This window comes from Cherax quadricarinatus, chromosome 3 (assembly GCF_038502225.1).
Source record: "Cherax quadricarinatus isolate ZL_2023a chromosome 3, ASM3850222v1, whole genome shotgun sequence".
Taxonomy (NCBI): Eukaryota; Metazoa; Arthropoda; class Malacostraca; order Decapoda; family Parastacidae; genus Cherax; species Cherax quadricarinatus.
In genome coordinates, this window is record NC_091294.1 from 22,163,668 (window position 1) to 22,177,775 (window position 14,108).

The window sequence follows — 14,108 nt, forward strand, 5'->3', positions numbered from 1 at the left end:
GTGTGTGTGTGTGTGTGTGTGTGTGTGTGTGTGTGTGTGTGTGTGTGTGTGTGTGTGTGTGTGTGTGTGTGTGTGTACTCACCTACTTGAGGTTGCAGGGCTTGAGTCCAAGCTCCTGGCCCTGTGTGTGTGTGTGTGTGTGTGTGTGTGTGTGTGTGTGTGTGTGTGTGCGCGCGTGCGTGCGTGCTTGTGTGTATGCATATACAGTGGACCCCCACATAGCGACTTTAATCCGTGCAAGAGGGCTCATTGTTATGCGAAATGATCGGTATGCGAATGAATTTTCCCCATAAGAAATAATGGAAATCAAATTAATCCATGCAAGACACCCAAAAGTATGAAAAAAATTTTTTTACCACATGAAATATACATTTTCCTACACACAAAGAGAAGGATACATGCACAATAGTAGAGTAGTACATGCACAATATATATTGTGCATGTACTAGTCTACTAAATGAAGAATAAATGACACCTTTATTGAAGATGCAGCAATGACTGATGAGACACTGTGTCCTGGGAGTGCCTTTTCCTCCTGAGTACTGTAGGTCCTGTTTGGCATTTTCTTCCAGAATAGGCCTTATCACACTGTGTATGCCACTACGATTCTTAAATCTCAAACCAACCTTTGCTGGCTTTAAATTCACCAATATGAGCACTAGTTCCAGGCATTTTTCCCTGTTCACCTGGGTGTTAGTCGACTGGTGTGGGTTGCATCCTGGGAGACAAAATTAAGGACCCCAATGGAAATAAGTTAGACAGTCTTCGATGACACTGACTTTCTTGGGTTATCCTGGGTGGCAAATCCTCTGGGGTTAATTGTTTCTTGGTATTCTCAATAAGCCACACCAACAACGGTGCCACAGCAGCAGCAGCTGACAGTGCTACAGCAGCAGCAGCAGCTGACAGTGCTACAGCAGCAGCAGCAGCTGACAGTGCTACAGCAGCAGCAGACGATGCTACAGCAGCAGCAGACGGTACTACAGCAGCAGCTGACGGTGGTACAGCAGCAGCAGCAGCTGACAGTGCTACAGCAGCAGCAGACGATGCTACAGCAGCAGCAGACGGTACTGCAGCAGCAGCAGACGGTACTACAGCAGCAGCAGCAGCAGCAGCAGCTGACGGTGGTACAACAGCAGCAGCAGCTGACGGTGCTACAGCAGCAGCAGCAGCAGCTGACAGTGCAGCAGCAGCAGCAGCAGCTGACGGTGGTACAGCAGCAGCAGCAGCAGCTGTACCACCAATAGTAGCGATGGTTGATTGGGGTTTATTATACAACCTGGCCAGCTCGGAGACACGCACTCCACTTTCATACTTATCAATGATCTTTTTCTTCATCTCTATAGTAATTCTCACCCTTATTGCTGTAGGGTTGGCACTAGAAGCTTTCTTGGGGCCCATGGTCACTTATTTTGCAGATAAAATCACCAAAAACACTGTAATAATACGAAATGTTCTGATTGTATGCTTGGATGTTACCGCGGAGGCTGGCTGGTAAACAATGCCACCGGCGGCACATGTGAGGCTGGCTAAGGGCGCACATTGGATGCGTCTCGGACGAACAGTGGTGAGCGGGTTTTTGAGCGGTATGCGAGGCAAAATTTTTGCGATAAAAGCGAGCGGTATGCGGATTAAACGTTACGTGATGCCGACGGTATGCGGGGGTCCACTGTATTTGTATGCTCGTGTGCATATGTCTGTGCATGCGCCCTCGTACTCACCTAGTTGTACTCACCTAGTTGAGGTTGCAGGGGTCGAGTCCAAGCTCCTGGCCCCGCCCCTTCACTGGTCGCTACTAGGTCACTCTCCCTGAACCATGAGCTTTATCGTACCTCTGCTTAAAGCTATGTATGGATCCTGACTCCACTACATCGCTTCCCAAACTATTCCACTTCCTGACTACTCTGTGGCTGAAGAAATACTTCCTAACATCCCTTTGATTCATCTGTGTCTTCAACTTCCAACTGTGTCCCCTTGTTACTGTGTCCAGTCTCTGGAACATCCTGTCTTTGTCCACCTTGTCAATTCCTCTCAGTATTTTGTAAGTCGTTATCATGTCCCCCCTATCTCTCCTGTCCTCCAGTGTCGTCAGGTTGATTTCCCTTAACCTCTCCTCATAGGACATACCTCTTAGCTCTGGGACTAGTCTTGTTGCAAACCTTTGCACTTTCTCTAGTTTCTTTACATGCTTGGCTAGGTGTGGGTTCCAAACTGGTGCCGCATACTCCAATATGGGCCTAACGTACACGGTGTATAGGGTCCTGAACGATTCCTTATTAAGATGTATGTGTGTGTGCGCGTGCGTTAGTGTGGGTGTATGACCCACTTAATATTTGTATTTATAACTCATTACAATTGTGACCAGGTGTGGACATATCAGTGGTTCATTACTTTGTAATTTATTCATGATTGTAACCATGTTTAGGAGTGAGGCTGATTCATTACCTTTGTAACTTGCCATGATTGTGACCAGATCTACCAGGAGTTCATTACCTTTGTAACTAGTTCAGCTATCATAACTTTGGGGTCCAGTCCCTGTCCCATTATGTACTTTTGTAATCTTTTGACTGCCGCCCACAGGATGGGTATGGGATGCATAATAAAGATATTAAACTAACTAATGTAGGCACATACTCCACCACCCTTTCTGTTCCTGTCTAAGCGTTTTATATTGTAACCTTCTATTTTGACCTCATCGTCAGTCACTGTATCATCCAACCAGGATTCAGAGATGGTTATAACTGCCGCCCTAATTTTGTTAGCTAGAATCCTAATCTCTGCCAATTTAGGAAGAAGTGATCTTGCGTTGACATGAATAAAGTGAAGGCCTGTTTTCATAAAACAATTATAATCATCAATATATGGCATTGGGTCATTTGTATTAAAATTAGGTAAATCAATGTCATCATTGCTAAAGGGTAACTGTGCCAAAGTGCATTTGTTAAACACAAAATGAATTCTGGCACCGTTGCTATAATTGTACATACATCCATCATGCACCCACCCCTTACACATTTTACATAAGGTGCCTTTTTTGTTTTTCATGCGTACTTTAGTACAGTGTATGCACCTGTTTGGTAGTGTTTGAGATAATAATGGCTGTATTGTCTCACATTGACCTATGTATGCATTACATATGGAGTTAAGGTTATCACCGTCATTTATCTGTCTGTTTTGCCTCTGCACAATAGTTTGAGGTCCTGGATTAATTTGGATATCACCACTTAAGAGCGCTACAATAAGAGCTGTGTGCCACTGTTTTTGTTTGGGTATGCAGTGTTGCCATACCTTGCGGCGATAGTGACATTTACTTTTCTGGTAGGATGGCAACTGTTGGGCTTTTACTGTCCAGGGCGCTGTTACTCCATTCACCTTTTCCAGCCCCCATGACTGATTTCTTCATGGAATTGAAGAAGAAAGATAAATATAATTATGGCAGATTGTACCCCCCTAATGCCTGCCATTTTCACTCTTCGCTCTTTTACTCATATACAATAATATTTATTTCTCTTTTCCAGTCACCTAGTACACTTAGTATCTGCTTTAGCAATCACCACTGAATTCCTAGTAAATTTTCTTCAAAACCTTCTTCACTGCTCACTTTTCCCTTAACTTCACAAACCTCTTTCAGTTAACCCCTTATTACACACTCCCCTTCCCGCCTCACTTCACAGTCCGGCTTCACCTATTAACTTCTAACTCCTTTCCATTCTCGTAGACCAGAAAAGTTTAATCAATGGTTTTATTCTTCCAAATCCCCTTCAGTTCCATTTATCGGGGGTTGTGTCGTGTTATTGACTTCTGACCTGGTCTGCTGACTCAGCCATTTTTAAAACACTGAGGGAAGTAAATGCCACCTACAACCTGACTTTCCATGAGTTTATAGATATATTTGGCATTTTCTGCTATGATTCTCTCACTGTACACTGGTCAGCTGAATATAGGTCAGCTACTAAAACATTAACCTTGGCTGTTTACCTATTCACTTCTTTCCCACGGCTGGCACTGAGGGATAACCGTCCTATAACCTTGGAGTTTTGTACTGTTGATTTGACGATGTCTCCTGTGTTTCCCTCTCGTTAGCACTGGTACAGGTGATATGATGGTGGTACAGATACGATGCTACTGTCAACAGATGAACGTCAGTAAAGATGAGAATTTCACTTCGCTAGTTGTACGTCTGGCAGTAGCTGGTGTTTGGATGCCGGTCAGCCATGTTTAAATGCTCAATTTTTTCCCTCGTTTGGCACTGAGGAAAAAAGTCCTACAGACCTATCATTTCCTTGGAGTTTTGTTGATCAGGTTTTCTGCCTTGTTGTCTTCCCGTTGAACACTGGTGCCGTTGATATGGAGGTCAGCTATTTCATTGTAGTGGAAAACGTCTCATGTCTGGTTCACGTCTGGCAGCAGGTATGGTACTTGAATGCCGGTCTCTCTTTTGTCATATTTAGTCCAATTCATTGTCGTCACCATTAGTTTTTATGTCACTATAGGTTCCTTGCATGTTGTTGCAGCAGTACTTGCAATTTGGCCATCACTGGAGTTTGGATAGGCCCAGAGGATGGCAAGATATAGGAGCAGCCTTGTTGCTGCTTGCTGCAGCTGCAGCAAGCCAGGTGGATGCCATTTGGGTTATGAGAATGACACTGGATTAACTACATGATATTATACTAATTTCTCTTATCATTTTGGACATCATGCAAAGCAGACTAATAGTCATATAATTGATGACATCTGACCTATCTGCTTTTCTTTTCTTAAATGGGAGTTACTCTAGCATATTGAGCTCATCGTGCATGGTACAGTGCAATACAATTTTTGTTTCTTTATATGGTAAAAATATATTTATGTAGCTTATGTACATGTAATAAAACATTGGTTGGTACAAACAAGAGAAACCCACTTATATGCAGTGCATTATGGGCAAGTAATTGGTGATGGATAAATTTATTATAAGAGATATGGAAACTGGCGGTTCTGAGGCACCATCTTTTAGGAGTATGGCAGGAATTTTATCAGGTTCAGTGCTTTTGGCTGGGTTTAACTTAGTTCTTTGCACGAATTCACAAGATACACCTAATACAGTACAGTGGAACCTCAAAAATCGAACTTAATTCGTTCCAGGAGCTAGTTCTAAATTTGAAAAGTCTGAAATTCGAAGCATTATTTCCCATAAGAAATAATGGAAATACAATTAATCCGTTCCAGAAACCCAAAAATATTCACACAAAAAATACTTTTTATAGAGATTAATTACAGTTTTACATACAACAAATACTATAGTTTTTAATTATGTATAGTAATACATATAAAATAAACATTTTTACTTACCTTTATTGAAGACTGGTGACGGCATCTGGAAGATAGGGAGGAGGAGAGAGGGAGTTGGGGTTAGTGTTTGGAAGGAGAATCCCCCTCTATGAGGACTTCAGGTAAAGCCCTCTCTGGGGTTACTTCCCTTCTCTGTCTTCTAATGCCACTAGGACCAGCTTGAGAGTCACTGGACTCCTGTCTCACAGAATAACTGTCTACAGTCCTCTGTTTCTGGTGCCTCTTTAACATTTCCCTAAAATGGGACATGGTTCTGTCACTGAACTTGTTGCAAAGATGGCTTGTTTCAGCTTGCTCAGGGTGGTACTTCTGCACAAACATTTGGACATCATTCCACTTGGCACAAATCTCCTTAATCTTTGAAGAAGGCACCTCATCCACTCCCTATATTAACACCTTTCGCAACATCAGCTTCCTTGATTTGTTCTTTCTTTGACAGGAGAGAACCGATTGTCGACTTGTTTTTCCCATACATCCTGGCAAGCTCAACAAGTCTCACACCACTCTCATACTTCTGTATTTTTTCCTTCTTCACATCTATGGTGTTTCTCACTTTCTTTACCACAGGGGTACCACTAGCAAGTTTCTTTGGGCCCATGGCAGCTTATTTCACAGTCCCACAAGCACTAAACACAACGAAATAATCGTAAAATGCTTGAATGAGAGCGCAGGTTAGTGTTCACTCAAGCATAAAGCTAAACTGCTCACGGCACCTGCGCGGGGACGCGGGCAGAGCAGGCTGGCAGACAGGTCCCGTACCCGGTGGTCCGAAAATAGGGGCGCGTTCGATAATAGGGACACAGTTTGTCTGAAAAAATGGTCCTATTTTCGAAACATTCGATATGTGATACATTCAATTTTTGAGGTTCCACTGTAGTTGGAAATTGTCCTGGGTAATGCTTTTATTTCTTAAAGAAATTACCTCTTATGAGCCATACAAAGAAGTTAAAGTACAGTAGTCAGTTTTACACTTACATTGATTACAATTATGATTTGTGATACAAATATGATTTGATACAGTTAAAGGCACAGAAGAAAGCCACTTATTATATAAAGTATTTTGGGTAACCTAATCATATAGCTGGCATACCACTTAAATGTAGACCCAGCATGCAATTTAAGTCATTGTGTATCGGTACAATTTGAGTAATTCATTACGATCCCAAGTACAGTGAGAAAGGTTACAAATGACGTATTGGACAATTACAGTACTATAGCAAGTTTTAAGGTCATTGGAGTCTGTGTTGAAGTTATTTGATACACCTAGCAGTTTACTGACTAATGATGCAACAGATATATATATAGTATGAATTGAAACAGGCTGCCACTCTAGTTGCATTTTTCATACTGATACTCTTGGCATCCACTCCTGCTATATCTATCATCTTATTCTAGTTTCCCTCTTTCATTTTGCCCTCAGCCATTAGTCACACTTAACCAGTTTTTCATTCAGCACATAAATTATCTCTTCTCACTTTATCCACTCATATTGGTTTTAACCATTTCACTGTTGCTGACCCCTAAAATTAAAAGTGCTGACGCTCTTGCGATTTAAAAGAATATTCTACTAAAATGTTAGGAAATCTTTTTCTGATGGTAGCGATTCTAAAAATGTAAAATTTAATAGAAAACTTGTGGAATTACACAGGCACAAAGTTAGTGGTCTGGGTGCAATTTATGCAATGCTGATTTTGCCCAATTTGATCACTATTTTATGCCAATTCCATTGCTCAGTTTGAGTAAATTCCTAGCTATTTCTCTAGTATGCCTTTGCTTTTATCAGCACAATAAGTGGAGAATTATCACTTTTTTTCTGATGGGAAGCACTTCATGGCTTCTCTTAAGCCTTGAGGAACTGCCAGCTTTTCTGCTTTTGTGCTTTGGGGCCATTATTATGCAAAATTAAGAGGTATTTTTGGGCCACACTAAACCATGCATAACAAACTGCAGATACTGAATCAGTGGATGTGGGGGTTCTATTGATGTCAGCTAGGCCTGTATATCTTGTACATGTCCTTATAGTAAATAAAGATATTATTATTATTATTACTGTAGTCCAAAATAAACACTAGGCATTCCAGTCACTAAAGCAACTCATTCTCAGTTCATTAATCACTTTTGAGGCCTCTCCTATATTACACTTTCTCTCCATTTTGAAGCCATCAGCACAAAATAATAAAAGATTTACCATATTTCTTGGATTAATAAAACATAACCAGGAAAATTGCCAAAAAATCAAGTATTTGTGCTACTTCGAGGCCTATTTCAATCCACTTTTAGCTATTTCTGGTCCTTAACTGACCAAAAATCATCTCATTTTCACTAATACTCCTTTTATTCTATCAACTCATACCCATAACAGTGAATAAAACCATAAAAACCACTTTAGAAAACACCTCAAAGTTATTTTAAACAAAACGCAAGGTCAAAGGCTTGCTTTTCCCTTCGAGCACTGCATGCAGTAAGGTTTCTTTATGTTGTGCACACCGCACAGATGCATTCCCTCATGTCTTGGCCAAAATTTACTGCTCACAGCATATTTGAGGGTACTATGCTTAACCCTTTAAGGGTCTGTGCCGTAGATCTACGGCTTTACGTTGAGGGTCCAAACCGTAGATATACGGTTTGGACCCTCGTGACATAGATATATGTCACGAGCTCAGCTCACTCTGATAAGCTGTGAGCGGTAAATTTTGGCCTAGATATGAGGGAATACATCTATGTGGTATGTGTGCACCACATAAAACAAATCCTGCAGCACATAGTGCATAATGAGAAAAAAAACTGAGACCGTAATTTTTTATTAAAACAGCGACTTTGCAGTGTTTTTTGTATGTTTTTTATAGCTATATCTACGACTTCTTGGTCTCATTTGATAGAATGGAAGATATATTACAGAAATAGACATGATTTTGGTTGGTTTTAGTACTGGAAATGGCTTGAAACTGAGCTCAAAGTAGCAGAAATGTTAAATTTTTGCCTATGTTCAAGAGTAAACAAATGACCTCACACGTCTAGTACACGCCAGCTGGTGGGTCTAATATACATTCACAAATGTGGTGATATTATTTATACGATTATTACAATACTGCATAACAGTAAATCTTCTATTTTTTGGTTTGAATAAAAATTCATTATGTGAATAAACAATCAAAATGGAATTCATTAGTAAAGCCTGAAAATGTAACTAATGAACAGAGAAAATGTTAGTTTAGTGCCAGGAATGCCTGCATTGTTTATTCTGGACCCTATTTTGAAATTGGAGTATTTTGAACTTTGCATTAACCCTAAACGGTTCAAACAGATCGACGTTCAGATTCGTAGTGCTCCAAAAGTAGATCTACTTTTTTTTACATATTTTCAAAAATAACAAAAAAAAACAAATGTAAATAAAAGTTTTTTTTACATGTTTTTAAATGTAAAACAAGAAAGAAGATCTACATTTTTTTACATACTTTCAAATGTTGAAAAAACGTATATATATGTTTGGACCATTTAAGGGTTAAATTGGCCAAATTACCAATTTCCGATCACTTTATTTTGTAGTTGAAACAGTTGACTTGGCAAATTCTTGTGCTCAATCGATAGAATAAAAGTAATACTAGTGAAACAGCTAAGAATTTGGTCGACTGGAATAATGTAATTGGCCTAAAATGGGAGTCAAAGTCGGCAAAATCGCCGATTCGTAAATATCGCTGACAAATCAAAATTCACAAGAGGATAATTTCGTCAGTTTTCCATCAAATTTCATACTTTTTGTTTTATTACCTTTAGAAAAAGATTCTCTACCATTTCATAAGAAAAATAATTATTTTTTTTAAAATTCTTGGACACTTGGCCTCTGGACCCTGAAAGGGTTAAAATGTAGATCTGTGCGAGTGACACTGGCATCAGTAACATAGTTCTACGTATGAGACAGCGAAAGGGTTAAACCCAACTGCAGAATTCCTCCACTCTTAACCCTTTCAGGGTTTCCGACGTACTAGTACGGCTTACGCACCAGGGTTATTGATGTACTAGAACGCCTAAATTCTAGCTGGTAGGCCTACATATGAAAGAATGGGTCTATGTGGTCAGTGTGCACAGTATAAAAAAATCCTGCAGCACATAGTGCATAATAAGAAAAAAAAACTCCGACTGTGTTTTTGGTTTAAAACAGCGACTTTGCAGTGTATTTTCATGTGGTATTTATGGTTGTATTTTAGTTTTCCTGGTCTCATTTTATAGAATGGAAGACATATTACAGAAATTGAGATGATTTTGATTGGTTTCTTAATGAAAAGTACCTTGAAATTGATCTCAAAGTAGCAGAAATATTCGATTTTTACCATAGTTCAAAAGTAAACAAATCATGCCAAGCGTCCAATACACGTCAACTGGTGAGTCTGATATTCTTTCACAAGTGCGTTGATATTATTTATACCATTTCTATACCATTTACACACTAATGCAGTAGTCTGCATAACAGTAAATCTACTATTTTTTGTGTGAATAAAAATTCAAAGTGGAAAGCAAAAGAGATGTAAGAGGGGCATGGGGATGTGACTAATGAACAGAGAAAATGTTATTTTAGTGCCAGGAATGTCTGTCTTGCTTATTCTGGACCCCATTTGGGAATTGGCATCTTCTGAAATTTATATGAAATTGGCAAAATTGCCAATTTCTGACCACTTTATTGAATAGTTGAAATCGGTAAATGGGTGGTTTCTTGTACTCATTCGATAGACAAAATGGAGATCTAATGAAATAAATATGATTTTTGTTGACTAGTACACTGGAATTGGCTGAAAATAGGGCTCAAAGTGGGCAAAATTGCCGTTGCATAAACATCGTTGAGACCGCTAACTTCGCGGGAGCATAATTCCGTAAGTTTTGCATCAAATTTCATACTTTTGGTGATGATCAGGAAAAGATTCTCTATCATTTCATAAGAAAAAAAAATTTTTTTTTTTTGTCCGAAAAATTTTCGACCCTGAGAATGAGTTTAGGAGAGGGCCTCTCAACCCTGAAAGAGTTAAAATAAGGTTTCTAGCTTAGAATTACCATAATTTTACAGGCAGGAAAATAAGATTCTTCAAATATTTTTGCACTGCAGTATGTATTACCTGACTATTTAAAGTGTGTTCATTTTCTAAGACTAAGACATCTTTGTTAATGAGATAATTGCTCTGTTATGCTCTAGGCAAGGAAGCATCATCAGATGTAAGTAATCATTCCAAGATTGTTTACATGTCTCCTTTTTGCTGTGTTATATACAGTGGTACCTTGACTTACGAGTGCTCCAACTTACAAGTTTTCCTAGTTATGAGCTGTTGCTTGGTCGATTTTTTGCTTTGAATTACGAGCCAAAATCCTAGTTGCGAGCGAACTTCAGATACGCTGCCACTAGTTGGCGCAACAAACGCCACAACAGTGCACATGGTTACCTTGTTGTGGAAGCATCTCTCTTGTGTTGTGCTTGCATTTTGTGCAGTTATTTTTACCAAATTTCTTTTTTCTAACCATGGGTTCTAAGAAAGTATGTAAGTGCAAAGGACAGTGCTGAGAAGATGATGTCCATTGAATTAAAGCATGAAATCATAGAAAAACACAAGCGAAGTGTGCTGTCGTCGACTTGGTGAGGCAGTACAAGTGTAGTATGTACTTTGTGCCTCGTGTCTTCTCTATGAGAAGGCATGAAGGATTTACGCTGTTTTACTTCTGAGATATTCACCCAAAATGTAGACCGGTCTCCTGACTCGGGGGGGGGGGGGGGGAATTCTGAGAAAATCGCTTTTGTTTCAGTGTTTTCCTTATGAAGCTACTGATCTAGTGCATTAGCCTCACAAACACTCTGTTTTCTCTTATAATAAGACCTCAGAAGAGTAAGAATGGAAAGATATGGTCAGAGCGATAATTATTTTTACCTCGGGAGTAGCCGCCACCACTCGTCACATAATGACATATTTTATTCATTCTAGAGTATATATCATGTTTCTATGTTATTTATATTTTTATTATGTCATATTAGATCAATTGTGATAGATAAATAAGCCACAGAGTTGGTATTAGTGTTATATTGAAATATTTTCTCCTGCCTCCTGAGATCCAGGAATTCTCCTGGAATTAATTAATGGCATTTCAGTTTATTTCAGTGAGGAAAATTGATTTGATATAAGAGCAAATTGAGTTATGAGCTGGGTCACAGAATGAATTAAACTTGTAAGTCAAGGTTCCACTGTATGCTGATTTGACTCTTATTGAATTTACGTCCATGCAAGAAGATACAATACAGTGGACCCCCACATACCGTTGGCATCACATACCGTTTATTCCGCATACCGCTCACTTTAATTGCAAAAATTTTGCCTCGCATACCGCTCAAAAACCCGCTCACCGCTGTTCGTCCGAGACGCGTCCAATGTGCGCCTTAGCCAGCCTCACATGTTCCGCCGGTGGCATTGTTTACCAGCCAGCCTCTGCGGTAGCATCCAAACATACAATCATAACATTTCGTATTATTACAGTGTTTTTGGTGATTTTATCTGGAAAATAAGTGACCATGGGCCCCAAGAAAGCTTCTAGTGCCAACCCTACAGCAATAAGGGTGAGAATTACTATAGAGATGAAGAAAAAGATCATTGATAAGTATGAAAGTGGAGTGCGTGTCTCCGAGCTGGCCAGGTTGTATAATGAACCCCAATCAACCATCGCTACTATTGGTGGTACAGCTGCTGCTCCTGCTGCACTGTCAGCTGCTGCTGCTGCTGTAGCATCGTCTGCTGCTGCTGTAGCATCGTCTGCTGCTGCTGTAGCATCGTCTGCTGCTGCTGTAGCACTGTCAGCTGCTGCTGCTGCTGTAGCATCGTCTGCTGCTGCTGCTGCTGTAGCATCGTCTGCTGCTGCTGTAGCACCGTCTGCTGCTGCTGTAGCATCGTCTGCTGCTGCTGTAGCATCGTTTGCTGCTGCTGCTGCTGCTGTAGCATCGTCTGCTGCTGCTGTAGCATCGTCTGCTGCTGCTGTAGCACTGCTGTTGGTGTGGCTTATTGAGAATATACCAAGAAACAATTAACCCCAGAGGATTTGCCACCCAGGATAACCCAAAAAAGTCAGTGTCATCGAAGACTGTCTAACTTATTTCCATTGGGGTCCTTAATCTTGTCTCCCAGGATGCAACCCACACCAGTCGACTAACACCCAGGTGAACAGGGAAAAATGCCTGGAACTAGTGCTCATATTGGTGAATTTAAAGCCAGCAAAGGTTGGCTTGAGAGATTTAAGAATCGTAGTGACATACACAGTGTGATAAGGCCTGTTCTGGAAGAAAATGCCAAACAGGATCTACAGTACTCAGGAGGAAAAGGCACTCCCAGGACACAGTGTCTCATCAGTCATTGCTGCATCTTCAATAAAGGTAAGTGTCATTTATTCTTCATTTAGTAGACTAGTACATGCATAATATATACTGTGCATGTACTACTCTACTATTGTGCATGTATCCTTCTCTTTGTGTGTAGGAAAATGTATATTTCATGTGGTAAAAAATTTTTTTTCATACTTTTGGGTGTCTTGTACGGATTAATTTGATTTCCATTATTTCTTATGGGGAAAATTCATTCGCATACCGATTATTTCGCATACCAATGAGCCCTCTTGCACGGATTAAAATCGGTATGCGGGGGTCCACTGTATTTCAGTTTATTATGTCGAATCTAGTAACCTATTAGAAATCTTGATTGATGACCAGATTTTTTAAATTTTTGGCAGATTATATTTCGTTCTAAGTTTGATATCTACTGTGGGCTGCTGAAGAGCCAGATTAATAGTAATCATGACGATGTCATCATGGGCAAGGGACTTACTATACATGCCCACATTACCCAGGTAAAAGTAGATAATGAATTGTATGGGTAGTTACTGGTGTGTCTGCTCCAGATTTTGCCTACTTGTTCTTCAGGGGTTGCGGGCTTCATTCACTTAAGGTTCTAAAAGAATCAAGGTAATGACTATTATTATGTAGTCCCATTTTGGGGATTTTTGGATCGTCGAATTATTGCACATACCATACTGTACAGTAATGTGAAAATTTATGATGGCTATGGAAGTGGGTGAACAAGAAGATTAGGACAGAAAGTTTAGTAGATTTGGTGTAAAACTTTTTTTTTTTTTTTTTTTTTTTTTTTTTTTTTTCTTTTTTAAATTCCTGTAGATGTGCAGGATTTTGAGAGGGGTTAGTGCTTTTGTGAAGACTGAGGCTAGAGTTGAATGTTTTGTTTTAATGGATTTAAATAACAGTACTGCATTCTTAAAATAAATGATGTGTCTTGACAGGTTGCACCAAGAGATGGAAGCCTTCTACTCCTGGATGTGTCCCAGCGAAGAAGAACATACTATGCGTAAAAGAGTGGTAGAGAGAATAGAACAAGTCATTGTTGACCTGTGGCCTCAAGCCAGAGTGGAAATTTTTGGTAGCTTTCGAACTGGTCTCTACTTGCCCACCAGGTAAATACTGTGTATACTTCTCATGTGACAATAGGTGATGTATAGCCAGGATAAGGTAACAATAACAATTGACATCATCTTGCTGCTGTTTTTCTGGAAGATCAGAGACTATGGTCAGTGAAATACATATGTTGGTTTAGTGATCAAGGGAAAAGGGTGTCCTGTAGATACTTATTAATAACTGAGTGAGCTTTAGAGGGAAAACCTTGCATTGATGTTGAAGATGGTCCTAATTTCCTATGAAAGACTTATCAGTATCAAGCATGTGTTTGGAAACATCTTTGTCACAACAGTAG

At 39.8% G+C, this 14,108-nt stretch overlaps 1 protein-coding gene across 2 annotated transcripts in view; it reads left to right on the plus strand.

The window, feature by feature from the left end:
- Positions 1–14,108, plus strand: part of LOC128706591 (terminal nucleotidyltransferase 4B-like) — a 367,220-nt gene that overhangs the window by 69,997 nt on the left and 283,115 nt on the right. For both annotated transcript variants that reach the window (XM_053801532.2, XM_070090751.1), the window contains exon 2: positions 13,642–13,812. In XM_053801532.2, coding sequence (XP_053657507.2) covers positions 13,642–13,812 — 171 coding nt within the window. The remainder of the gene's footprint in view (positions 1–13,641; positions 13,813–14,108) is intronic.